We start from the raw sequence: 26,093 nt of genomic DNA, 5'->3' as shown, positions 1-26,093 counted from the left end.
TTATTACAGGCCACTTCAAAAATATTACACATCAACGCAAATAGTCTTAACAATGTCAACCTTCATGAGTACACTGATAAATTATAAATTATAATCATATTACTCAGCATATTTTAATATTGAAAAAATAAGTTTTTTGAAAATTAAAATTTTAGCTATGAATAAAAATAATTAGTTAAATGATTTTTCACAACCAAAAAATATAGTTAAGTACTAAAAATGGATAAATTTTGTCATAGGCTATTAAAAGGATGTCTCACCTGTATGGTTTGTCTTAACTTTGAGTGTGTAACATAGACAATTTACATGTAGAAATTCTTATTTAGCCTCGTTAGTTTTAATATAAGAGGAAATCTACCTATTATTAAACTTGAAAGAAATAACATATTCTGTGGTTTGTTGGAAATTGTTTTTAATATTTTACAAACTTATAACGCACTTCAAGATTAAAGTTCTAAAAAACACTTACAACAAACCAAAAATGCGGTGAGATATCCTCTTAAAAAGTTATAAACCAAAAGTTGTAGATATTACTCTAACCTACTAACCCACTAAAGCAGGGGTCGGCCCAGAAAAATTTAAATATTAATTGATATTTAATGTATTTATTTTTGTGTTAAAAATACAGTTTAAGCTGTTTAAAGTAAATTATTTAATACAATATAATATTAGCAAGTTTTTTAAAATTTGATACTCTCGGAAATAACTAATGTGCAGTGTTTTTAAGGTGGAGTTCAGTTAATCTTGAACAATATTTATTCTTTAAAAACATAATTTTGGAGAACGAAGTTTCACACATGTTTGTGGAGCCAAAATACATCCAAATACATCATAAAAATAGTTCAAATATCTATTTGTCTGCGGAAAACCAGCATTAAAAATAACATTTTTGATGATCCCCTCTGCGGGCCGGATTTGGGCTTAATGCCGAACTCTGGACTAAAGTGTTAATTAAGCAATTATTCAGAAAAATTATGATATTAAAAAATGCAAATGCTATTATAGTGCATACTGAATACTTAATTGTTTGTACTATTATAAGTATTAGGTTTTGTCACTCTAATAATGATAATATACTAAAACTAATTTATGATATATGATATGAAGTGGACATTAAGTTATATAAATATCTAGTAAACATATTAAATAATCAAATTTTATATATTTGTTTTTGAAAAATAACATCATTATATTAAACATTTGTTTTAGAATAGAGATTACCAATTTTTTTTATGTTCATCCATTGAGACTCCGCCAGGTCCTCTGAGTACAATCATTAATAAGCCTCCAATCACCGAAAGTGTCTAAACATTGAAACAAATTTAGTGAAGCACAAAAAAAAAAAAAATTTTTAATATATTAATATAATTACTTGGAAGAAGTCATATTTTAGAAAATCTCGGAGAGGTTTTGTTTCAGGTATTGTCCACCAAGCATTATAATAGAAATTTAAACTTGTTAAAAACAAAACAAGCACTAAAGCACTAAGTTTAGTTTTGTAACCAATGAAAACTAATACCATCATAATAGTTCCTAAAACGTCTTGAACCAGCTACACAAAAAGTTTATGTGTTAATTAAAGGTATAATATGCAAACAATAATATGGTATCTTAAAATAAAAACCTGGAAAAATGATAATTCATATTTTAATAATGTAATGAACATAAATGCAATCAAGCATCTTCCCGTCAGTTGCATATAATTTTTTTGTTTGTTTTCTCCTTAAAAAAAAATAAACAAATTAGATGTTAGTCCTGTATTTCAATAAAATTGTAAGTTACCCAATGATGGAATACCAGCCAGCAGAGACTTTGACTCTACTTCACTATCAGCAAGAACTAATAATAATGCTCCAATTAATGCAAAATTTCTCAGCAAAAAATGGAAATCCCATAAAATGCTGTATGCTACCGTCTAGACATAATAATAAAATACATTTCTTAATGCATTTGATTCATATGAAAAGTTAATTGCATTATTAGTTAAGGATAAAAGAGTATAATAATCTTAATTCATATTTAAGTACTATCAATAAGCATATCAAGTCGGAATAAAAATTATAAAACTATATGTTAAGCAATGCTGGCTTACTTGCAATACAACTATAAAGAATAATATTCCACAAGCTATTCGAACGTGTTTTTGTAGTAAGATAAGTATACATCCACCCAACTGTCCAACTAAATTAATAAGAACAAAAACTGTAGCTAAAAACATTCCACAATTCCAAGACATGTCCATGTATCTGCTCTGTTCTGACCACTGAAAATACATTCGTAGGCCATCTTCTATAAATGTTGATATCAAACATAACCGAGAAGCTGTTGGTAAGTATGCGTTACAATTCTTAACAACCTATGAAAATTATGTAATTTTTCAATTTTAATATTTAATTACACAATATAATATTATAATGTATTTATTGTTAGTAATTACCAGTTCTGAAATATCTTCTGCTTTGTCAATATAGTTTTTGGGTATGAATGCCATAATAGTACACAAAAGTAGAAAACAAACAAACTACAATAAATTATCTAATATTAAAATATTATACTAACATACACATAATTTATTATTACAAATAACATGAAAGTAGGTCTACAGTCCAATGAAATATGTAAAATTGTTTTTTAATATTTGTTTTTTGAAAAATGTTCATGTTGATGATGTGATCGATCGGATGATAGTAACGTTTTAGTTATCGACGTCATTCATTTTTGCACATTTGTCATTATGTCATTTTTAATTGTAAATATTCTAACGAAGCATAAATGCAATAATGGTGCAACTCAAATTATAATTAATTCCGTTCTACCTATTTATAATAAACTCATATTTACTTCGATTGGTAATTTCAAAAAAATAATTATTTATAAGCAGAAAATATTTTGATTTTGAATATAACATCTTACTTATCAACATATTTATTGTTATCAGTTATAAAATTAATATCACGATAATTGGTAATTTCTAATTTGACATTTGGATTTTGGACATTCCTGACTCCTTCATACAAAAGAAGTTTCCAATATTAATGTATGTTATATAACAATTATTTTTACTTTTTGTTTATAGTTTTTACAATTTGTGATCGTTACATTTTAAGAATAAATTAGTTTACATCCAAATTTGAAAGGTAAAAGTTCAATAAGTAATGTCTATCAGGTATATGGTTTTCAATAAAATTGCCTCTATAGTTACAACAATATTATTCTCGTTTCAAATTCACCATTATACATATTTCTGTACCCATTAAATTTATTTTATTCATGCTCAGGATAACAAATATCATACCTTAGTAGTTTTCATCTTGACTAGCAAATCAAATATACATACCTAAAGATGGGGTAATGCAATATGGTCAGTTTTGACGCAGCTGCATCATTTTTATTTATGGTGGTGGTGGATGATCAAAAAATTGCTGTAATATTGTTAGCTGTTATACTGTCACCATTTGTTTTAACTTGGTTATATTTGTATTGCCAGAATTCTTTCCACTATTGTTTATATGTTATTATTGTGTCTTGGTCTTTTTTTTGTTTCCATCTACTTTGAGATTGATAGATACATTATTGTTTGCTTGTTTTTATTCTTAATTTTTAAAAACAAAACCAATTTAACCATATTTTGACTATTTTTTCTCATACAATCTAATTTTAAAAACATTGATTACTTTTGTTTTATTATTTTATATCAATTATATTTTTAATTAAAAACTTTAAATTGTTGTATAATATATTAATCTATATTTATTATTCATTGACTTATCTACGTATTTTTATATCTTAATATTTTTCAGGTTAAAGATTGATATCTTTCAAAATAATTCAAAATGATTGAAATCACTTGTAATGATAGATTGGGAAAGAAAGTCAGAGTAAAATGCAATCCTGAAGATACAATCGGTGATTTAAAAAAATTAATTGCGGCTCAAACAGGAACAAAATGGGAAAAAATAATTTTGAAGAAATGGTACACAATTTTCAAAGACCATATTAGATTGGGAGATTGTATCCTTTTAATATTGGCATAAACGTAATAATGTATATAATTTTTGATTTATGTTTTAAATATGTCATTGATTTTTAGATATTATATTTTTGTAATGTTAGGTGTAATTCTATAAAATAATTGATTCTAACTTTTAAGCCACTTTTTGATGGATGGAAGAAATAGAGTAGGTAGTCTCTTTGTGTGTATCAACAAATAAATTCTCTGTAACTCGCATTTCAACCTCAAAAATCTTGGATTTACTATATGAATAAAAATTGTTGTGATTTTACCAGGAAATGTTATGTAAAATAATGTTAAAAGTAAGTATTTAGGTGTGTTACTGTGAATTAGAGTTTTGCATATACTCTGAGCCTTAAGTTTTGTTGAGTAGACCTACTTAAGCCTACATTATTTTGTGTTGTTGATCACAAAATTGTCTTAAAACAATATAACCTAATGTTCACCTATGGTAGCCTGTAGTCAAATTTAGTCAAAGCTGGGCAAGTTAGTCACTTTTTTCAATTAGTTAAAGTTAAGTTACTTTAATATAAAAAGTAATTAAGTTAGAATATAAGTTAGTTTTTGAAATTTACCAAATGTATAACTTAGTCAATGTCAGGGCCAAATGAATTTGAGGTTGGCAGCTAAAATGTAATACCTAAGATATCAGGTTTCTAAGTCGGCGGAGCCACCAACCGCACATTTGTTTGGCTCCGTCATTAGTTAAAAGTTGATCAAATGTCAAAACAACTGTCAACTGATAATTATATCAAATGTTTCAATAGGTAGGTAATAACCTTAATTTCTTAGAATATCAGTCATTAGAATATAGAAAGTTGAACAAAATAAAAAATTGAAAAATTGAATAAATGAAAAAAAACTTTTAATGAGTTGGATTAGATAATTTTACACATTAAATTCAACTAGTTAAGTTACAAAGTTAATATTAATTAAAACTTACTTTAACTTTCTAACTAGTGAGTGCCCAGCTTTGAATTACGTTTACCAGAAAATCGTTAAGGCGCGTCCACACTATACCACTTGGCTTTCTTTGATCCGGACCGACACTCTTCAGGTTCGGCCTGACAAGCCAGTTGGAAAAATTTTGCCAAATGGCAAGTGCCTACAAAAATCCACATCACTCATGGCAAAGTCAAATGGCATATATTGGCAGTGATGCTCCTTTACAGGTAGTCACAATATCTGATAAAAACCCTTGATTTTTTTCTTCTTATTAAATTGTTTTTACGTTATCAAAATTTGTGCTCTATTATTTGTCAGAATGTTTGTGGGTACATTCTTATTATAGTCTTGTCTTGAATAAACTTTAGTCTCTTTTAAAATTATAACAAAAACTCATTCACTGAAATCATTACCAATTTGTTTTATTTTTTTAAACACTAGTTTCTACTCAGCATTACGGCTTTACAAATAAATAAATAATATGAGAATATATTTAATAACTGATAAGTATGTAACTTATCATTTTAATTTAATAAGGAATAAAGGCTTCAACTACATAGCCATTAGTCTGTGTTTACAATATTTAAATTAGGGTAGTATATAGAATGTAGTATTAAAGTTGTCATTAAAAATGCGGCCTTCTTCAAATGTAATATAACTGTGTTGTAGTGTCATATTATAATTTTCCTTAATATTTTTACTTCAGATGAAATTCATGATGGAATGAACATAGAACTTTACTATCAATGAATATATGTAGTAAAAACGGACTGTACACTTTTTTCTTTTATACATAATACAATTTAACTAATAAAGATTACTTTTTAAAATAATGTTAATAATTTTATTCACTCATAGTTACATACATTTTGTTTTGTTGTTTTAATGTAAAATAAATGTAGATTAATATTGTTATAAATAATTTTACATTAAGTTAGATTAATGTAGTCTAGATGCATTAACATTATTTGTGTGTACTGCTACTAATCCTTCTGAAAGTTCATATTGAGTACAATGTTCACTATTTAATAAATCTCGTATATGCTGAACAATCAAATCAATAGCCACTGCAAAAAAACAAAATTAATTGAGATAAATTATAACTTTTAATTACTTTAATAGTTTAATTTATTAATTTCTAAATATTTATATTGTATACTGCATTAAATTTAATATTTTTATTTGAATGGTAAATTTAAAAATAATAACTAGTTTGGTAACTGGAAATTATGGATTCCTACTTAATTTAATGTTGAGGTAAACTTATGAATTTAATTTAATTGAAATCTGTTTTTAGAATATTTTTTTTATACTACTGATTGTATAAAATATTAAACAACAGTTTTTTTTTAACAACATAGCAATTGTTGAATAATATGCATACCAAAATTTTCTGCTCCCCTTGGTATGATAATGTCCGCAAATTTTTTAGTCTGCAACATTTTGAATAATATTAATATAACAAAAATCATTTATAGTAGTTATTAATAAAAATTAAATTTATAGTTACTGGTAAACAAAATTCTTCAAAAGCAGGTTTTACAAAATTCATATATTGATTTAATACTTGTTCTAAATCTCTGCCTCTTTCATTGATATCTCTAGGAACTAATAAAAATATTGATATATGGTATACATAACTAACTATACTAGACAAACTAGTTAATTACCTCTTCTGGCTAATCTAGTATCTGAATCTGTATCGACAAACAATTTCATATGAAATAGATCTCTTATTGCGGGAAAATAAAACGCTAATATGCCTTCAACAATCACAACATCTGCAGGATAGATGACTATGTTCTCATTCTTACTCCTAAAATATAAATGAAGAACATATGTTAACTATGAATGTATCATACATAATTTATATTATCTGGTATAAAAGCAATACACAAAATTTAATTTTTATCACAAATACCAAGAAGTAAATAATAAGTATATTTTAAAATAAATATATGTTTTCAATAATTGAAATTCTACTCCATTCACAAGTTACCTCAGCGACGACCAGTTTTCTTCTTCGAGTATCGGTCAAGCCATACCTGCCTGTGACCTCCATATAGTCAACTCTACCTGGATGCATGTTGTGCTATGTACCTGTGTTGTAAAGCCACCCCGTAAGCACCACAAGTCAACCGCTGAGGAACCTTAAAAGTGTGAATGGAGTGAGTATACAACTATCTATTGAAAAAAAAATTATAATATTAAAATAACATTATGTCTACTGTATAAATATTGATTGATGACAAACTGAATTAATAAATAATATTAAGTAGGAATTATTTTATTTATTTTTTTAATCTGTTATAGGTAGTATACATATATCATAATATTTTCATGTCTTAAAATTATTTGTTTATCTAATGTTTACCTAGAATTTGTTTTATAGTTGTAAACTGGAATTGTACAGGTCTTTCCTGCTTGAATATCAGTCAAAGTTTGAAACATGAAGACTTCGTCAAATGCATCTAATAAATTTAAAAAAAAATCCAAATTTTAATAATAATATGATATAATATATAACAATATTCAATTCACAGTACTCTATGTATATAAATAAATAAATACAATTAATATTAATAATTAATCTTAGCAATACCAGGGTGATCAAAATTGAATTGTCCCTTAGAAGCTTTGATTTTTTCCGCAGCATTTAATTCTCTGTAAAAGCTGTCTTGACTGATTGACACTACTTGTCTTCTTGTTTCATCTAAATTGGTTTGCCCCAATTTCTCTATAATATTCTTGCAAACGGTGGACTATGAAATAACATTATACAAGGATAATTAATTTATAATATCTTGAAATACAAAATATGCAGATTAGCAAGTGAGAAACAAAATGTTTATAGTAGATATTTACTTTTCCACATGCAGTTCCACCAGCCACTCCAATTAAAAACGGCGACTTGGTTTCGGTTTTGGTTAAACAGGAACTATTCATTTCTTCGATTCAAATATAGAATATTAAAAAGAAAAAACTACTATACAACAAAACTCTGATAAAAATTAAAATTGAATTGTAAAAGTAATTATTTTTTCAGTCAGACAAATATAAACACTGAACTCTTTAGACATAGTAAAATGTAATTTCTGTAATATTCTTCTTATCATATTATGATAAAACGAATATTACGCATTTACGCTTCAAATTGTTATCAAACAATGGAGACAAAAATAATATTATGACAATGCTGAATGCGCACTGCACAACCGCGGCCAAAATTCCAAGTTTTCGTCCTATTTAATTTTTTTCACCGAAGCGAATGCTCTCCTCTGATCACCAGATGTCCAGATATTATGATATTTATTAATGATATTTTAGTTTGTATTGAATAAAATTTAAAACTTATAGTCTGGAATTCGGGAAGCCATTTTATCATATTAATAGCCACATCTAGGTAGTCATATCTCTTTTATTTCGTAGTATTTACACAATTACACAAGGTTAGTTTTTTGATTCTTCTACTAAAATAATTATTGATGAACATGATATACCTATACTTAATATTTTATTATAGAATATATTATTATAGAGAATTAAATAATATACAAATGTATGAAAGTTTGAAAATATTAATCAAATAATGTATAAAATATTTTGGTAATTCGACCAGTCCATAGATGATTCGTCCCCGTCAATTATTAAAATAGGACTTTTGACCCCCAAGAATTATATTAAGAGGTTATTTAGCAATAGAGCATACAGTGGCGCCGTCGTGTCGAACCCATGTATTAGATGTGGGCGGGTGCCACTCAGATGGGCATTAGACGCATAATTTATTACTTACATTATTTACAAAATTAAATTTTACAGATGAAAATTATATTGTATAGGCATTAAGCAATGAGTTTAAATTTTAAATTTAATACTTATACTGACATTTTATAGTTTTAAAAAAGAATAAGACGTAATTTTATTGTTAATAATTTTAATATGGTATTGACATTTTAAATTTAAAATAAATAGTGACTGGAATATCAAAACATTAATAATAATGTAAATGTATTACAGACATTTAACGTTTTATAAAAAAAATTGAAATTTTAAATAAAGAAAAAAATAACGATTTAAAATACCGGGGGACCTGCAAACGTTCTATCTTAATAATTGACAGGGACAAAACGTTCGGGATTCATATATTTTAAATATTTCACACAAACAGCTCTATATAAGTCGAGTGTATATTAATTATTTAATTTGAAATTCTATATTTAACTTCATCAGTGGCAGCGCCAAAGGCAGACCCACCTTGTGAATTTACGGCCAGCTCTTTGGCCTGCCTTGAAATTTTGATGGCTCTATGGCTATCATAAATGCCAATACTCGAAATTTGATACTCAATTGACTGGGTACTAAGTAGTAACTATTTTTTTTATAGTGGGTATTATATTAACAATTAATTGTTTTGAAATATATTTTTCAAGAGCTTTGGCATGAAAATCAGTTTTCTTGATGTACATCGATTATCGATATATTACGATTATCGATACCTAAATTTCTGAAAAAAAGTTATCGATTGAATATCGTTGAAGAAGCCTAGTATGCATACAATCACATAGACACAACTTTACTGTAGCCTTTAGGTATTGTTTACGTTTTATATTTTGTGTTGTTCGCAGAAATGGTTACATTATAATTTATATTTAATGGTTGTATGGGAATATAGTTAATAATTGGTTATCAATTATCATAGAATAAATCTCATTTTCGATCATAGACATATAATATAAATTATAATTATAAGTCTATGTTTTAGATCAAAGCTCTAATATAATATATGTGTTGGCCTCCTTTTGACCCATACCCTGGAAAAAACCTGGCACCGTTACTGAACCTCAGAATATTGTAAAGGTATACCCTTTATATAATTATTGATAAAAAAAACAAGTATTTTTCAAAATGGTATTTTTGGCCAGTTAAAATTGTCTTTTATACCACTGTACAGCGCTTTCGCAAACTACGGGGAATTTATAATTTTGATCTGTATTCTTTACCAACTCGATTCATTTATCTATCAAAAAAGATGCTGAAATCAATAATCACAGTATTTTTATTATCCCAAAAGTTGATGACAGACAGAAAAAAACACATATCATTATAAAACCAAGAATACATTCGTTGCTACGCTCAGAATCTAAAATTCTAAAATGTATTCATAATTCATTCTTGCCTTTTGTTGCTAAAATATAAGTTAATATATGTTGTAATTTTGTATACATTTTCCAAAAATGTGTATTTTATGACCTATAAGTACCATACAACGATCATAAATAAACAATTTTATATTTCACTTTTGCAATAATTTGGAAATTATTAAACCTAATATAAATGTCTGATAGGGATAAACATAAAAAAAAATCGTTGATTAAGGCTCGTTCACTCCTAATAGTAAATACTAAGTTCATACTCCATTTAATTTTTGAATTATTTGGCATTCCTGGGACACATCGTTCTCGTCATTTCTCGTCGTCGGTGGCATCTGTCCGCCACGTAGCCGACGTATTTTATTTACGCACGCGCATGTAATCGTGGGTGATACCGACAAGAAATGACGATGAAATGACGAGGACGATGTGTCCCAGGAATGGCAAATATAATTTATTATTATTTATTATTCTACTTTTGCCATTCTGCACCTGATTGAAAAAATAGACTTGGTGTATCTTTAGTTGCCTATTCCTATAACCTAAAATTATTTTTTTTTCAGATTCAGAGGACGCGTTTAATCCCATTACTGCATCACATCTTCCTCTCATGTCTTTCTATCTAATGCTACCTCTTATAGTTTCCCGCTTCTAGTGACTAGTACCGTTAAATCCTTTGAGACTTTATCAGACCATCATTGCTTTGGTGTATCTAAGGACCTCTTCCTTGTGATTTCTAATATTCAGGACTCCTTTTTAGGTTGTGTTGAATACCAGTAAAATAGGTAATGATAATAATGGTAAACTGCTGAACTGGGATTTGGAATTATTGTTATAATTGTACTGAAACGTATGTGTGTGTTGTATAATGTTGTGTGTCGTGTGTGTATAATAATAATTAATACAATGTAATATATAGGTACCTATTATAAAAATATGCAATTGAATAGTCACACACACGTCCATCTTATGTGATCTCCAAACTTATAATAGTTGTGCTGGTGCTGTGATAAGACTAGTAATTGGTGGGCTGTGCCTGTGGCCTTGGGCGTACCCTCCGGGAAGGGCAGATTGCCCCCGACATTTTATATATTTTAATCCTCCCCCCAGGTTTAGCTACATTTTCACGTTTTTATGTATAAATGGTTTTAAAAAAAAATAAATTTTGATTTTTAGTCATAGAGACATAGAGTCATGAAGTATACTGTATACCTACTCTGCAACTGTCTTTGCTGCAAGCTTCAATCTTCATCATATCAAACTGTCAGCATTAAATAAATTAACCCTGATTAAAACAAGGTCTCAACTAGTGGAATTCATTTAAATAATAAATGTTACATACACTCGCAATTTACATTTATATTGGGTAGTTTACTAGTTTAGTAATAATATTCAGGCTATTCCTATATTCATAAAGATATTTTAAATATGGGTACCAAACTTAATTGCAGTCTTGTTAAGAATACTTTTCAAATGTATTCAGAATACGTATTTAAATAATTTATGTCATTTGTATATTTTAAATACGTATTCAAATACTGTATTTCAAATGAATTTGAATATAAATACAAATACATTTCAAAAGTATTGAAAATACTTCACAAGTACCTATTTTTTTTAGTCTATTAAAATCTTTTAAGTTTATCACAAATGTATACCTACTTAAAATTATTAATAAATACATTTTTTAATTGGTTCAAGAATTTCAGATGTCGCATATGACTATAGGAGCCTATTATATTGTCAAGATAATCTTCAGCGACAGGTAGATATGAAATATGAATTTTAGGTATACCTAGTGTCATTTGCGTATTTTATGAAATATTAAAATATTTTAGAAGCATTTGGTATAATTGATATAAAATATTATTTTATGACCAAATTTACATTTGTAATATGCGAAACAAAAATATTGTTCGTTGCAATACGACGATAAAAAGTAAAAAAGTATTTAGTATTCTGGAATAAAAATCAAATAAAAAGTATATGGAAAATATTTAAAATTAAAAAAAACTTGTCAAAAAGTATTTCAAAAGTATTTTCATTACCATAAAAGAATTTGAATACTTAACAAGACCGCTTAATTGTATGAATAATAATAGCATGGTTATTCCGTGTGCGTATGTTTTGCGGCATTGTGCTGCACTATATTATAATACTCCATCGGCGTGCTAAAGGGCCAAGGGGGGACGAGGTTCATACTTCATAGGGTTTAAACCACTAAAATCACAAAATTGTAGTGTTTATATTTATTCAGAATAATGATTCACATAATATAACATTTATAAACAAGCATATACATATGATTAATTTGTTTTTACACTATTATAATTAATACTCTAATTTGAAAGAAATTTATTTTGCTTATTTTTCACCTAATGGTTGACCACGACACCGTATTCCATCAGTAGTAATTATTTTTTTGTTAATTAGTCGTGGATCAATATTTTTTTATTGTGTTTGAAAGTTAAGAATTATGTCTATGTTTCATCTCCGTCTTACACACGTACGATATGGACAAAACACGTTTACGCAGTCTGAGTAGAACTCGCTCAATTTTGGTTCTAGAGTAAAAATACCTATTATAAAATTGAATTGTGACAATATTTCTGAGGGCAAGTCGTTGCGTTTTTTATATTATACCCAATATAACGTTTATTAAATCGTTTAGAAATAACAAAAATGTCTACCTATAAATAAGTATATTTTAATACTGATCGCGCGCGGCATGCGATGGGCGTGCCGGTATTTCCATCATTTACAAACTACCGCTATTCGCAACAAATAAAAAAATATCCATATTATTACTTTTGGTACCGTTTAATAACTTGGTCTCGGTGATTGATGGTCGGGGGGCTTGAGAAGGCCAAACGGAGGCACGGTCGCACAGAGCGAGCCAATTGCATTCTTACACTTTTAATTCATTATTATTATTATCATTTTTTGATTCCGTTGGCAGCCGTCAGGTTGGCTGCGCATTCCTGACCGGTTCTCTTTACTTTTATTCGGACGCCGGACGGCATTTCAGTATTTGTATTCTGATAGACGATACTGCGGTTTACCTCTACCGTGATTAGGACATTAGGTACTCATATTTTGTCAGTACCTACTCACTAGTCACTACTGCCCAGTGGTCACTTTGCCAGTAGTTGTGGAGTGTGGACAGTGGATGGTTCCTTATCGGTCATTGTTGTTTTCTGCGTATACTACCTCCATTTACTAATATTATGTAAATTAATAATATCATCAGCTTGTATCAATCATTTTTATTTGTAATTAATTAACAATTTTTAACTACGTTAAATTAAAAAATAATGCGAGCCGTTACACAATAATATACCTACCTAATTATTTTACCAATTATTGATGTTATCGAAACTACTTACGCATCTCTATATCCAATTTATTAACTATAATATCATATTTAATATAACCACTTACGAGTTTTATATTTGTACTTTCGTTCCCAAACAATATTTTATCGATAACGATTTAAAATAATATAATATTATGAACCGATAGTCTTTGAAGTGTAGGAGGTAGGTATTGCCTATAGTATAGTCGTTTTCCTTTTATGTAGTTATTCATTCTCCAATCATTCTCGATCGGACCTGTTGCAGTCGTCTCGAGTCGTCATGGGGTTCTTGAGTTTTATTGGACTCATTGTGGTGTTAAAGTTCCTAGTGTATTTTGTGTTGTTCTTTACCAGCGACTCCGACCTGGAACTCTGGTTTTATGACAAATTCAAGAGAAATCTCGGTTAGTACCTACATGACTACATACACAGTAGGATATTATTTGAATACATTTTTATTTAAATAATTTTCTAGGACCTAGGTAAATAAATTTCTTTGCAAATAACCCGTTTGAAAATTATTTGGATAATAATTTATTTGAATAATAAATTGTGATGAAAACTTTGTCCTATTCATCCTACATGTCATTACAATTTATTTTTTAATTAAATTGTGCCTATGAGGGGTAGGTATAAAGTATGTTTATCATATTTGGTGTACAAAATAATATATTCAACTAGGTTCATATTTTAGTTGATTTCTATATTTAAAAATAATATATACCTATATATTAAAATAGCGGTGCAGTATCCTATTTTTAGTTATAGGGGTTATAGAGATACCCTCTTGAAGTTGTATTACGTGTTGTTAAAAGTAACTTAAAACCTAACCAGAATGCATTCTAAGGTTCATGTATGATGATAGAAGGGTGCGTTATGACAAATCTCAATGTTGTTTCGAAAAAATACAACCACCGACCACTTAATAAATAAAATTGTAAACTAATTTTTATTCATACTTAATTGGATATTTTTTCATATATTTATATTATGTACATTTCGATATTAAACATGTTTAAACAATAGGTACTGATATAGCGTATTGTATGATTGTACAATGTTTTTTACTCTAACATAACAACTGTTTTTAATTTTACTATAGATTCGTTTAAAGACAAGGTAGTTTGGATTACTGGTGCATCTAGTGGAATTGGTGAACACATTGCATTGAACCTTTCTAAACATGGCGCCAAACTTGTTTTGTCTGCTAGAAGTAAAGACAAACTATATCAAGTTAAAAACCATTGCATTGGTAATTTTTAAAACATTTTATTTGTTATAAATTGTATTATATTTTAAATTTTGTATTGTAAAATTCATAGAACTTAGTGAAGGAAAACTAACTGCTAATGATATACTTGTTTTACCAATGGATGTCACCAATATATCTAAACACAATTCATTGTTTGATAATGTCATCAGCCATTTCGGCAAAGTAAGAATAATATTTAAAATTTAAATCATTAATAATACATTTACATTTATAAACATTTGAAAATGTATAGCTAATACTATTATTTTGAATTTATATTTATATTTTAAAAGTTGTTTTACCTAAAATGTAGTGCAGCAATTTTTTAATACATCTCATAATATTATAGTTGTGTTTAGAGTTATGTTAGGAAGGTTTATGAAAGTAATTATTCTTTTTACCTTTTTGTTTGATGAAATAACCAATTATTTTATGTAGGTTATGTAATATTTTTATTTTATTATATAGTACATGTTCTGGGAGTATTAAGATATAAGTATAATAACACAATAATCTTAACTATTTGTATAATTGTATATAGCTTGATATCCTTGTAAACAATGCGGGTCGTTCACAACGAGCTGTGTGGGAAGATATTGAACTTGGAGTCGATCAAGAATTATTTGATTTAAATGTATTTCCTGTTATAAATCTATCAAGAATTGCAGTAAGATATTTTAATCAAGTCGGACGTGGTCAATTAGTGGCTACTTCTAGTATTGCAGGAATTATACCGGCTCCATTTTCTGCAACCTATGATGCAACTAAACATGCACTTCATGTAAGTAAATAACTATTTGTAAACAGTAATATTTTTTAGTTGCTGACAGCTGCTGTATGCCTGAATCTAATCATTAGGTTATAAATTTTATCATTTATGATAGTTTTGACCATAAAATAATTTAAAATGAAGACATACATAATTTAGATAATAATTTATTATTGTTGACACGGAAACACTTAAATACAAAATGTATTTATTCTAAATAAACTAGCAATTATATTAATTATTTCAATTATAATAACTATTCTGAAACTTATTAATCAATAATAATTAAAAGTTGTATCCTATTCTATATTCTATATTTATTTTCAGCCCAATAAGTTTTACCATTTAGGAGGTAAGGTGAAAGCAGAAAGACCATTAAATATTATTGTTAGATATTATATCAACATTTTATAAGAAACATTGAAATACAGCGTGTAGTTGGTTATAAAAAAATTGTTTTAACCTTGATTACTATTGAAGATATCTCAAAATAAAAAATCCCCTTTAAAGTGCCTTAACAAGGTTTATTTATTTTAAATTCTTAATAATTAATTTACTTGGACATAACTAAATAGTTGTTTTTCTTTTATATAGACATTTATTAACACAATATCCAACAAAAAAGTGTTGCAGGTAAGGTTGAGTAGGTAAAGCAGGCTTTACGTAGAAATTAGGAAGTAAAAAGTACAATTAACACACTAAATTGTTTTAAAAACTATTAATTTACATTGATTTTGTTGATGTTATTATATTTACATCTTAAAATTTTATATAAGTATATCATAATAAATATAATAAAAATATTTGTTTGTTTAAAGGGCTATCTTGGAGCTTTACGTCTAGAAAAATTGCATACTAATATTCATATTACTCTCTTATGCCCGGGTCCCGTTTTCAGCAATTTTCTTAAAGAAAGCTTCACAGGTCAACCAGGAGAAGTAATATAGATAAAACTTTAAGTTTGTGATTAGTCTATAATATTGTTAAATAATTTACAGAAATATGGATTGACCCATTCGCCAACAGACAACAGAATGAGTACTGAGAGATGTGCACATTTGTCATGTGTGGCAATAGCAAATAAATTAAAAGAATCATGGATGGCAAAGTTTCCATTTATTCTAATTGTATATTTTACAATATATTACCCTGTAATATCATACAAGTAAGAAATAATTAATTTTCTTTTTGCTGTAACTTTACTTTATTGATATAAAATGCTAGCATAATTTTTTTGGTACCTATATTATAGTTAAATTGTTTTAAACTAAACAAGCCTTAAAATAACAAACAACGTTTCAAGATCAATAAACAATTGTTACAATTATGCATTTTTAGATTGTGTGTAATAGTTGATCTAATTCTAAACATATAGAGGAATACATTGATTTTACAGTAATCTGTTATTATTAGTTTTATTGGTTCTATCCATCATCATATTTCTTTTACCAAATTATAATATACTAGCTGATTCCGTGCACTTTGTTGCCCGTTAAATGCACCAACTCTATATGAATCAAACTTTGTTCAATTCGTTATTTAATATTCGGTGTATGGTGTTCAAAATGTATCTTAACAGATTTTTACTTATTTTACAGATTTTATGAACTCTACGGCTACAAAACCATTAATAAGTTGCGAGACAATCAATGAATTAGATTTAAAAACGTTAACATTCAAACTTGAAAATATCAACGCATATTACTTAAACTAATATTTATTCATTATATTATTTTTTTTTCAACAACTTTAAATACAAATACATTTTTATGTTACACTGATATTTTATTTTTATCTAAAATTTCTTTTCTAACTTTTTTAGCCCTAAGAATAACATTTTTAAATAAATCACAATAAAGATTTATAGCACTTGGTGTATCATCATTGCCTGGTATCGGGTATGTCACAATATTAGGATTAGCATCTGTATCAACAATAGCAATAGTTGGTATTAACATTTTTGCAGCATCAGAGAGAACACTATGTTGTCCACTATTGTTTTTAGATGTACTGCTCAATGTATTTAATACTATGCACAGATCAGGCAATCTGGTTTCAGATTTGAAAATCCTTGAAGAGTTTGTAAACATACCATCGCGCCAATATCTTGTATGAGCAAATTCACCACATTCTTTTGCACAATTTTCAACAGTCAGACAATTGAGGGGTGATTGACACAAGAACAAAATTACTCCACCTCTAAAAACAGAAATAAATACATTAATTTATCAATAACAAGCAGTGCCAAATAGTACAGAATTTATATAGACAGAAGATTCACAACGAGATTAACTAAGTAGCAGTGATTATGAATTAAGCTGGGAACTAGTTTTGAGATTTATTGGAAGGGCACATTAAACGTTCAAGTGGATGATTGCAGTAATAATTCGTAGCATGCTTGGGTACAACATAAGGAGCGATAGAACAAGTGGAATGCTAGAAAATTAAAAAGTTGATATGTAAGAGAGGGGGGGGGTCCATCAAATGAGTTATTTATGTTTATACAAATTTTAATTTAGCATCAATATGTTTGTTGCAAAGGTTTGACATACCTAACATACGGACAATAGGGGGGTAGTTGTGAATATTTAAAGCATATTAATAAATACTATTAATTGGTAAAATGCATAATATGGGCACATAAGCATGTAGCGTTTATTTGTACATTTACCTGTATGATATATGTGCAGTTACATTAAGGGCTTGTTGGAGAAGTCTTTTAGTATGATTTAGATCTATAATTAAATGTCCTAATCTGTTACCATACAAATATTGTTTCATTCTATTATCTAATGTTCCTTCTGTATGACCAAAATGCACGCCAGCTTCAAATAGGCTTTTAATTCTAACCATACTTTTTACATCAAAAGCATCCGGGTTGGACAACTTAAATTTGGACTCTAAAATAACAATGTCCAACATTAAATAAAACTAATTCAAGATGTAAAACTAGAATAGAAAACTTACCATCAGGTAATGATTGTTCATCTTCTGCAACATCAAGTTGTGATTTAGGTAATGTTGATAGATATGATGGACAAATTCTAGTTTTTAAGTTGTGAGTAAGATTTTTACCAAATATTTTTCCTAAAAAAAAATTGTTGTTATATAAGGTAGAACAAAAATAAAATAGTTTCATTTAGATTTTAAATGTATAAAATTAAAATTTTGTAACAAGCAGAATATAAAACCACATTTTATAGCTTCAAGGAAAAATGTGTTATAGGTAATGATAGTTAAACATAATTTCTCAGGACTGGAACATAATAATTGTATAATTAAGTTTTAGTTGTTATAAATTGATAATACTAATGGCAATGTTTATGAGAATTAAATATGTAATGATAATTTATAAAATGTAATCAAATTGAAAAATTAATTATTATAAATCAGTTAAGTTAAATTTCTACAGGAATTTAATAACTGTTAGTTAAAAAAAAAAATTTATAACCAATTCAAGATGTAAGTGTACATTCTTAGAAGTCTTAATAATTTATATTAATATTTATTTTCACATTATCTAATTCATTGAGAATCAAAATAAAGCATATACAATTCTAAGGTATTGTGTGTTACAAACTAACTTAACCAAATAAGTTACAAAATAAGAAATTATAAAAAAAATATCTTTAAAATTCTCAAAATTGTATAAGATATAATATGGTGTATATCTAAAAGTTGTGAAGTTAAGAAGATAATATTATTGTATTGACAAAAACACATTAGCTCAAAATCTTCTATTAGTTACAATAAAATAACTCGAATACTCACTACAATAATGTGTAGCCATATTATTAAATTAACTGGCAATTGTGAATTGTTATTCAAATTATAATTTATAACAAGAATACCGATTAGCTATAAACCATTAAAATATAAAATTTAAAATTGTGATAGATCAATTTTGACAATTTTTAATTTTATGTTCTTATCAGTTGTGAAGAACGTGATTATAAATTAAATTAATAATAATTTAAAGGTTAAAAACATCTAGTAACCATGGTCTAGGGTCAATAATATCTCATTGCGATGATTTTATTCAGTTAATTATTAATAATTGTCTTTTGGACACATCAACATAATATTTTTACTAATCGGACCATACCATTTATTTTTAAACTACAAATTGCACCTTTAAAATTCAAATTAAGTTATTTAAAAAAAAATCAGCCTGTCTGTTAACACTGATAAGGGTGACGACCACGGCCTGAATAAATTCCTGAATAACCAACCGTGGCTGAATGCCTGAATTCTGATATCAATCGGACAGTTGTGAAGTTCGTCGTACGACGGTTACCGTAATGTTGGTATTAGTTCATGGGCGGAATTCACCAAATAATCAAATACAATTATTTTCTTTTACACCTATTTTTTTTTATAGGAGTTGCATTAGTAGTTGATACTAACAATAAATAAATGTAATAATTATTATACCTAATTTTTTTTTTTTTTTTTTGTAAATCATAGTGGGTAATTTGTAATTATACTTTAGTAATACCATTTCGCCTTTAAGATATGTTTAGTGTTTAGTATTTATTATAATATAGTGAAGTTTTATGTATTTAATTAAACCGATATTGTGTAGCTCATTTATCATTATGTCTATAATAGTCAAATTGTTAGTTGTGCTGTGATTAACAAAATCTCGACACAGGAACTACTTACTTGAATTTCAACAGACGTTTGCTACATTTCTGAAGAATCGGGTTACATCGAATAGCTTAGTTTTTGAGATATTATCTTTCATAGATAAGTATAGGTAAGCTATACCTATTAATAATAATAATTGTTTTTTTTTTTACAATTATTCATTCAAGGCTGATTATATTATAATATATTACTACCTCATATACACATGTATTATTTTATATTAGTCATAGTGAAGACATAAAATGTAGTTGAATGTGATTATTGTTATTATCAATTTTACAGCTATGTTAAGCAGTTGGACCAAACATTTTCTTCATTGTACCTTATTGGTGTTTGTAATATCAATATTTGAAATCTGGTCGGGAGGTGTTAAACTATCAGCAGATGTTCAAAATACTTATAATTTTAATCCATGGGAACGCTATGGTTTTATTTGGTGCTTTATGTTGTATCTACTACGATGTTTGACCTTCTTACCATTACCACAAGTACTATTGAATTTTGGCGGTCTTACACTGTATAATGCTTTTCAAGACAAAGTCGTTCTAAAAGGATCACCTTTGTTGGCTCCATTTATATGCATACGTATAGTCACAAGAGGAGATTATCCTCAGTTAGTCAAAGCAAATGTTGCCCGTAATATGGCTCGATGTTTGGAAACTGGTAAAATTTAAATATAGCTTTTATTTTATTATTTAATGCACACACTAATTTGTTTTATATTTTAAATTTTAGGATTGGAAAATTTCATTATTGAAGTAGTGACAGATAAAAGTATTGGACTTCCTGTGCATAGGCGTATAAGGGAAGTGGTTGTTCCAAAATCATATAAGACAAAGACTGGTGCACTTTTCAAATCACGAGCCCTTCAATTTTGTTTGGAAGACAATGTAAATATTTTGGCAGATTGTGATTGGGTTGTACATTTAGATGAAGAAACCCTATTGACAGAGAATTCAATTAGAGGTGTATTAAATTTTGTCTTGGATGGTAAACATCAGTTTGGCCAGGGTCTAATAACATATGCTAATGAAGAAGTAGTAAATTGGTTCACAACCTTAGCAGATAGTTTCAGAGTAGCTGATGATATGGGTAAACTTCGAATTCAACTTTCAATGTTTCATAAGCCACTTCTTAGTTGGAAAGGATCATATGTTGTCACCCAAGTAATTATACGAGTTTGAATGTATTACTTAAATAAACAAATTATCATAGTTTGTTTATATGTATTTATTTATTTTATCAATAGAGTTTGATACTGAATTTAAATTGCTCAACTGTTAGACAAAAATAACATAAATACTTTAAATTTTAGTTGGGTGCAGAGCGTCATATTTCATTTGATAATGGCTTGGATGGATCAATTGCAGAAGATTGTTTTTTTGCCATGCGAGCTGCTAAAGAAGGCTATACATTCAATTTTGTGGAAGGAGAAATGTGGGAAAAATCACCATTTTCACTATGGGATTTTATCCAACAACGTAAACGTTGGCTTCAAGGTATTCTATTAGTAGTCCATTCAGCGGCCATTCCTTCAAAAACAAAAATTTGGTTAGCTTTATCATGTTATTCATGGGTGACATTGCCGCTGTCTACTTCCAATTTAGTGTTAGCTAGATACTTTCCAATTCCATGTCCTGCAATCATGGATTTTGTTTGTGCATTTATAGCTGGTGTCAATATATATATGTACATATTTGGTGTAGTGAAATCTTTTTCATTATATCGTTTTGGTGTCCTAAAATTTACATTATGCATAATAGGAGCACTGTGTACTATACCTTTTAACGTAATAATTGAAAATGTTGCAGTTATATGGGGGCTTTTTGGCAACAAGTACAAATTTTATGTTGTACATAAAGAAATCAAACCACTTGTCACTGTGTAAATAACTGTCTGTAATGTATTAATTTGCATTGGATCTGATTTTTGGGAGGGAAAGACTATCTTGCCATTAAAAAATAAAGCAGATGGATAATACATACATGTATGCATCATTGACAACTCTGTGGTTTATTATAATTTTTGAAATTTTGAATACTCAACACGACTATTATAAATGCTCAAATCTTATTTAAAAAAATGAGTTCAAACTATTTATCAAAATAAGTAATGGTTATTTTACATTTGAAGATCTGCTATTCGGATTGTGGTTTTGAAAATCCTTAATTATAAAATATGTTAAAAATCTCATGAATACATTTTAAATAATTTAACGCTAATTTTTTTTTTATTAAAAAATACAAATAAATAATTAATAAGTTTTTATTAAGCCTATGGATGCCATTGTATTTTTTTTTTTTTTGCGAAGGCCAAGATCTCTGATTGTACCCTTGATAAAGTTTGGCAAAACTAGTCATAACCTAGTTTTATGTTAAGAGTTTTAACTGTTTTAAGTTATGAGTATATTGTTTATGTTTATATACCTAGTTAATTTTAAGGAACAAATGCACACAATCTAGTAACCACACCTACAAAATAGATTGATTACTACGATAAAATTTGACACTTATAAAGAGCAAGATTGTATTTTAACACCCATCACTATCTTTTATTTTTTTTATTGGCAATACTTATATCCTTAAATTCCTTTGGAAATGTAGTTGTGAATTAGTTTGAGTAAATCGATACTACTTAATATGAACAAATCTCTTACATTTGATGCAACATTTTTGGTATGCTAGTCATATTAATCTCAGTGAAATTGTTTATGAAATAAATTATAGTTTTCTACTAAACTTTTGTTGATTTTGTAATTTTAATTTTTTTTTTTTTTACCTACAATTACTATTTTAAATAATATACATATATAATTTATGTAAATATATAAATACTAAATTATAAGTTGTGTAGGTATACTTATAAAATAATGTTATAGAAATATTAAAAAAAAAAAAAATGATGGTATATGATAGTTCAATGAGCTTCAACTAATTGTAGTTAATAATTTATATAAATATTATCTACTTATTGTTTAATTATTTTTTTCATATTGTTTATGGGTATTGTAGGCGGGTTGTTATTGTTGTTGTATTTAAAACTAAATTTAAATTTAGCAATAGTACTTTCTTTACTTTATATTAAAAATTAAATAGATATTAATTGTACAAACAAAAATGTTATTATTTACATGTTTTACTATGGTAGATTTGTACCAACATCTGTATTTAAGCATTATGTAGTATTTTGTAGATTAACATTGTGATCTGAATAACTTAATACTTAATAATTTGATATTTCATACGAACACAAAGAGTGAGCCTCCATATCATTTTTGTTTACATTTAGCCATTCAGGTATAAAATAGTATAATCATAATTTCATAAAAGCTTTTATTACATATTAAGTTTTCTTATATGCACCATTACAATTTATTTAAAGTATTATCTGTACATGTATATTCAAATAAACTATTTTTTTCATTAATATATAACAAATAAATTAACTAAAATGGTGTTTTTGTATAATAATGTAAATATTTTCTTTAGATTATAAAAAAATATTTACATTGACATTCAATCATCTACAAATTATGTACAAAAATGTTATGATAAATTTTATTCTAGGTATACAATCATATTGAGAGTATTTAAGTTTTTTATTTATTTAATTATTAATTCTGGCGGAATTGTATAATATAAAGAATTTTGGGTTGCCATACATCCCAGTTTTGCAGTGAGTTTTTAATTTATTGTCTGGTGTCCTGATGAAATGTTTTGGGATGGCAAATTGTATCGGAATTAAACTTATTTTTAAACTATTAAACTTCAATAATTTATGGGAATCCCTATTAGTGCCGGGCAGTAAAGTGGAAATCCCAAGAAGTGCCGGGCCGGTAAAGTGGAAATCCCCAAAAGTGTTGCGCGCACATTTCACGCGCGACGTGCGTACACCCTGCACAACAGTCACTGAAATGTATACCACGGTCGTCGGTTCCTTACAAATCATGAACTTTTGGTTACATCTCATAATCACTTTATATATAACCTCCATGCGTGACGCTTAAAATAAATAAAACCAAATCGTTTCTTTCGTGAAATATATTGTCGTATAATTATAAATTATAATCTAGTTGTTACATAGATCCCTGCAATACCTTTGCCGTTATCGATGAATGCAGAGGCGTAACAAAAAATAGTATGTGTGGCTCGTGCGGAAAGGCAATTTCAGTCTTGGGCGACTGAAATAGCTCACTTCCCGCCCTTGCCACACAATATACTATTATTACTATTCCGGCTTGGTGACGAATTCAATTCATCATGTTTTTCTCATTAAAGAAATAATATATTTTCATAATTTTTTTATATACTTCTCTATAATTTTTACCTCATAATATGTAAGGTAAAAATTATAGATATGTCAAAGAGTGCCAACTATAGTGTTTTGTATTTCAGTTTCGAAAAAATAGAATGTTAAAAAAAACTGGCGTGGTAACATTTTTCCCATAAAAATTGAACAAAAGAGTTTGTTCCAGCTTAAGTGAAATAAAATATGGCAACCCTAAATTAAAAATGGTGATCAAATATATTTTTATTACATATTTAAATGCTAAATTTGTATTATTTACTATCTTGTCATTTTAAAGTGGTATTAGGCAATGCATAAAATTTATTATTAATTAATTAAAAAATATAAATTTAATTTAGGGTTTCAATAATTTTATATTCAATGACATTTTGCAAAAATTGTGTTATGTGAATAATGAACATGTAGTAAGACGAATAATACATATCAAAATATAAATGCATGGTTATGAATAAGAATAATGATCAAATTAAATTTTTACAAAAATTTCAATTAAATTATAAATGGTCAAATATTTGTATTAGTAATCAGCTAATAAATATATTTTTTAAGATAAAATTAATATTACTAATTTTGTTAAGTAATCAATAATTGTATTAATCTCATTCATTCAATTTAATATATTAGGTATTGATTACACAATACATTGTCTTTATTATTTGTTAGTGCCTATAATATGATTATTGATTACATGATATAATATACACAATATGAAATTTAAAAAACAGTACATTCATTAAGGAAATACATTTTTAAGATCTTGGAAAAAATTTGTTTTAATACTCTGTATTATAGTTACGGGCCCCAATGCCAATTTATCAAATTTTCCGCAGTTCTATAAAATTTGAAAATTATATTTTAGTTGCCTTAATTATTATAACTTTTTCCCACTAATCTACTGTCCAATACCTATTTAGAAATTAGAGGGGGTTGAACGGTGTATTATATCGAAAAAAATGACTTCACATGAATAATTCTCAGGCCTTATATGATTGTCGAATTTTGAAAACTATTTTTTTATCTGAAAGAAGAAAACTTCCTACACGCCGTCAACTCCAATTTTTATTTTATTTCAAATAATGGTACAGTATAATTTATAAAAAAAAACTTTAAAATTGTATTATTTTTGAAGACATATTATAAAATTATGATTAAAATATTGGAAAACGGAGTTCAATACTATCCTCTATAACCCTCGGCTCCAGTGTAAACATCATGCTGCACTACAATTTACAAGTCTACAATAACGCTCGTCTAAATTTAATATGTAGAAAAATAGATAAATAGTTCACAAATTTTGACACAATTTGTGATTCATAAATCGTACTTATTGAAAATAATCGCTAATAAAACATTTTAAACAATAATATTTTTTTGCTAATTACTTGTCAATTATTTTTCCAAAAACGTAAATTTAATAGTTTAAATAGCTGTGCTAATAAAAAAAACTCTATTCATTCAGTTATTACCTTATGTAAATGTTTACATTCAGTATTTGTTAATGGATGACTTCTCTTTTTTTCCAAGGTTAACACACTATATTTCGATATTACAAACATATTCGTCAATATAATAGTCAAAATTATGCGGAATTTTGTATAATACTATTCATGGTACGATATAAAAATTAAACCTATATAGTATATCTTATCTGA

At 27.3% G+C, this 26,093-nt stretch overlaps 6 protein-coding genes across 10 annotated transcripts; 3 read left to right on the top strand and 3 right to left on the bottom strand.

The window, feature by feature from the left end:
• Nucleotides 1-1,142: 1,142 nt before the first annotated feature.
• On the bottom strand, nt 1,143-2,673 carry LOC132940472 (surfeit locus protein 4 homolog). Its single transcript, XM_061008105.1, has 6 exons — nt 2,438-2,673; nt 2,093-2,356; nt 1,783-1,915; nt 1,625-1,722; nt 1,373-1,552; nt 1,143-1,304 (listed from the first exon to the last, which is right to left on the bottom strand). Exons 1-6 carry the CDS (start codon nt 2,489-2,491, stop codon nt 1,218-1,220), a joined length of 816 nt encoding a protein of 271 aa, XP_060864088.1. The 5' UTR covers nt 2,492-2,673; the 3' UTR covers nt 1,143-1,217.
• Nucleotides 2,674-2,890: 217 nt separating this feature from the next.
• Nucleotides 2,891-6,138, top strand: LOC132940474 (ubiquitin-like protein 5). 3 transcript variants are annotated; one of them, XM_061008108.1, is made up of 3 exons: nt 2,891-3,037; nt 3,801-4,011; nt 5,664-5,790. In XM_061008108.1, the coding sequence occupies exons 2-3, from the start codon at nt 3,834-3,836 to the stop codon at nt 5,705-5,707; spliced, it is 222 nt and encodes a 73-aa protein (XP_060864091.1). In that variant the 5' UTR covers nt 2,891-3,037; nt 3,801-3,833; the 3' UTR covers nt 5,708-5,790. The 3 variants fall into 3 exon arrangements, with proteins under 3 accessions (XP_060864091.1, XP_060864092.1, XP_060864090.1); XM_061008109.1 differs by having other exon boundaries at nt 2,971-3,166; nt 5,664-6,138; XM_061008107.1 differs by having other exon boundaries at nt 2,973-3,137.
• Nucleotides 5,775-8,070, bottom strand: LOC132940473 (uridine-cytidine kinase). Its single transcript, XM_061008106.1, has 7 exons — nt 7,823-8,070; nt 7,560-7,719; nt 7,332-7,428; nt 6,628-6,773; nt 6,468-6,565; nt 6,342-6,390; nt 5,775-6,024 (listed from the first exon to the last, which is right to left on the bottom strand). Exons 1-7 carry the CDS (start codon nt 7,901-7,903, stop codon nt 5,897-5,899), a joined length of 759 nt encoding a protein of 252 aa, XP_060864089.1. The 5' UTR covers nt 7,904-8,070; the 3' UTR covers nt 5,775-5,896.
• Nucleotides 8,071-13,104: 5,034 nt separating this feature from the next.
• Nucleotides 13,105-17,258, top strand: LOC132940409 (dehydrogenase/reductase SDR family member 7). Of its 3 annotated transcripts, none has more exons than XM_061008007.1 (8): nt 13,105-13,336; nt 13,728-13,866; nt 14,565-14,714; nt 14,785-14,897; nt 15,256-15,495; nt 16,302-16,421; nt 16,482-16,648; nt 17,082-17,258. In XM_061008007.1, exons 2-8 carry the CDS (start codon nt 13,743-13,745, stop codon nt 17,134-17,136), a joined length of 969 nt encoding a protein of 322 aa, XP_060863990.1. In that variant the 5' UTR covers nt 13,105-13,336; nt 13,728-13,742; the 3' UTR covers nt 17,137-17,258. The 3 variants fall into 3 exon arrangements, with proteins under 3 accessions (XP_060863990.1, XP_060863989.1, XP_060863988.1); XM_061008006.1 differs by having other exon boundaries at nt 13,688-13,866; XM_061008005.1 differs by having other exon boundaries at nt 13,106-13,646.
• On the bottom strand, nt 17,185-19,589 carry LOC132940410 (small ribosomal subunit protein uS2m). The gene is made up of 4 exons (XM_061008008.1): nt 19,255-19,589; nt 18,451-18,570; nt 18,155-18,383; nt 17,185-17,682 (listed from the first exon to the last, which is right to left on the bottom strand). Exons 1-4 carry the CDS (start codon nt 19,271-19,273, stop codon nt 17,256-17,258), a joined length of 795 nt encoding a protein of 264 aa, XP_060863991.1. The 5' UTR covers nt 19,274-19,589; the 3' UTR covers nt 17,185-17,255.
• Nucleotides 19,590-19,823: 234 nt separating this feature from the next.
• LOC132940408 (beta-1,4-mannosyltransferase egh) lies at nt 19,824-22,873 on the top strand. Its single transcript, XM_061008004.1, has 4 exons — nt 19,824-20,242; nt 20,416-20,796; nt 20,869-21,299; nt 21,449-22,873. The coding sequence occupies exons 2-4, from the start codon at nt 20,418-20,420 to the stop codon at nt 22,019-22,021; spliced, it is 1,383 nt and encodes a 460-aa protein (XP_060863987.1). The 5' UTR covers nt 19,824-20,242; nt 20,416-20,417; the 3' UTR covers nt 22,022-22,873.
• Nucleotides 22,874-26,093: the final 3,220 nt, after the last annotated feature.

The sequence above is a fragment of the Metopolophium dirhodum genome, chromosome 3 (assembly GCF_019925205.1).
Source record: "Metopolophium dirhodum isolate CAU chromosome 3, ASM1992520v1, whole genome shotgun sequence".
NCBI lineage: Eukaryota > Metazoa > Arthropoda > Insecta > Hemiptera > Aphididae > Metopolophium > Metopolophium dirhodum.
The sequence above is the reverse complement of the archived record's forward strand: the minus strand, read 5'-3'. Positions and strand labels throughout refer to the sequence as shown.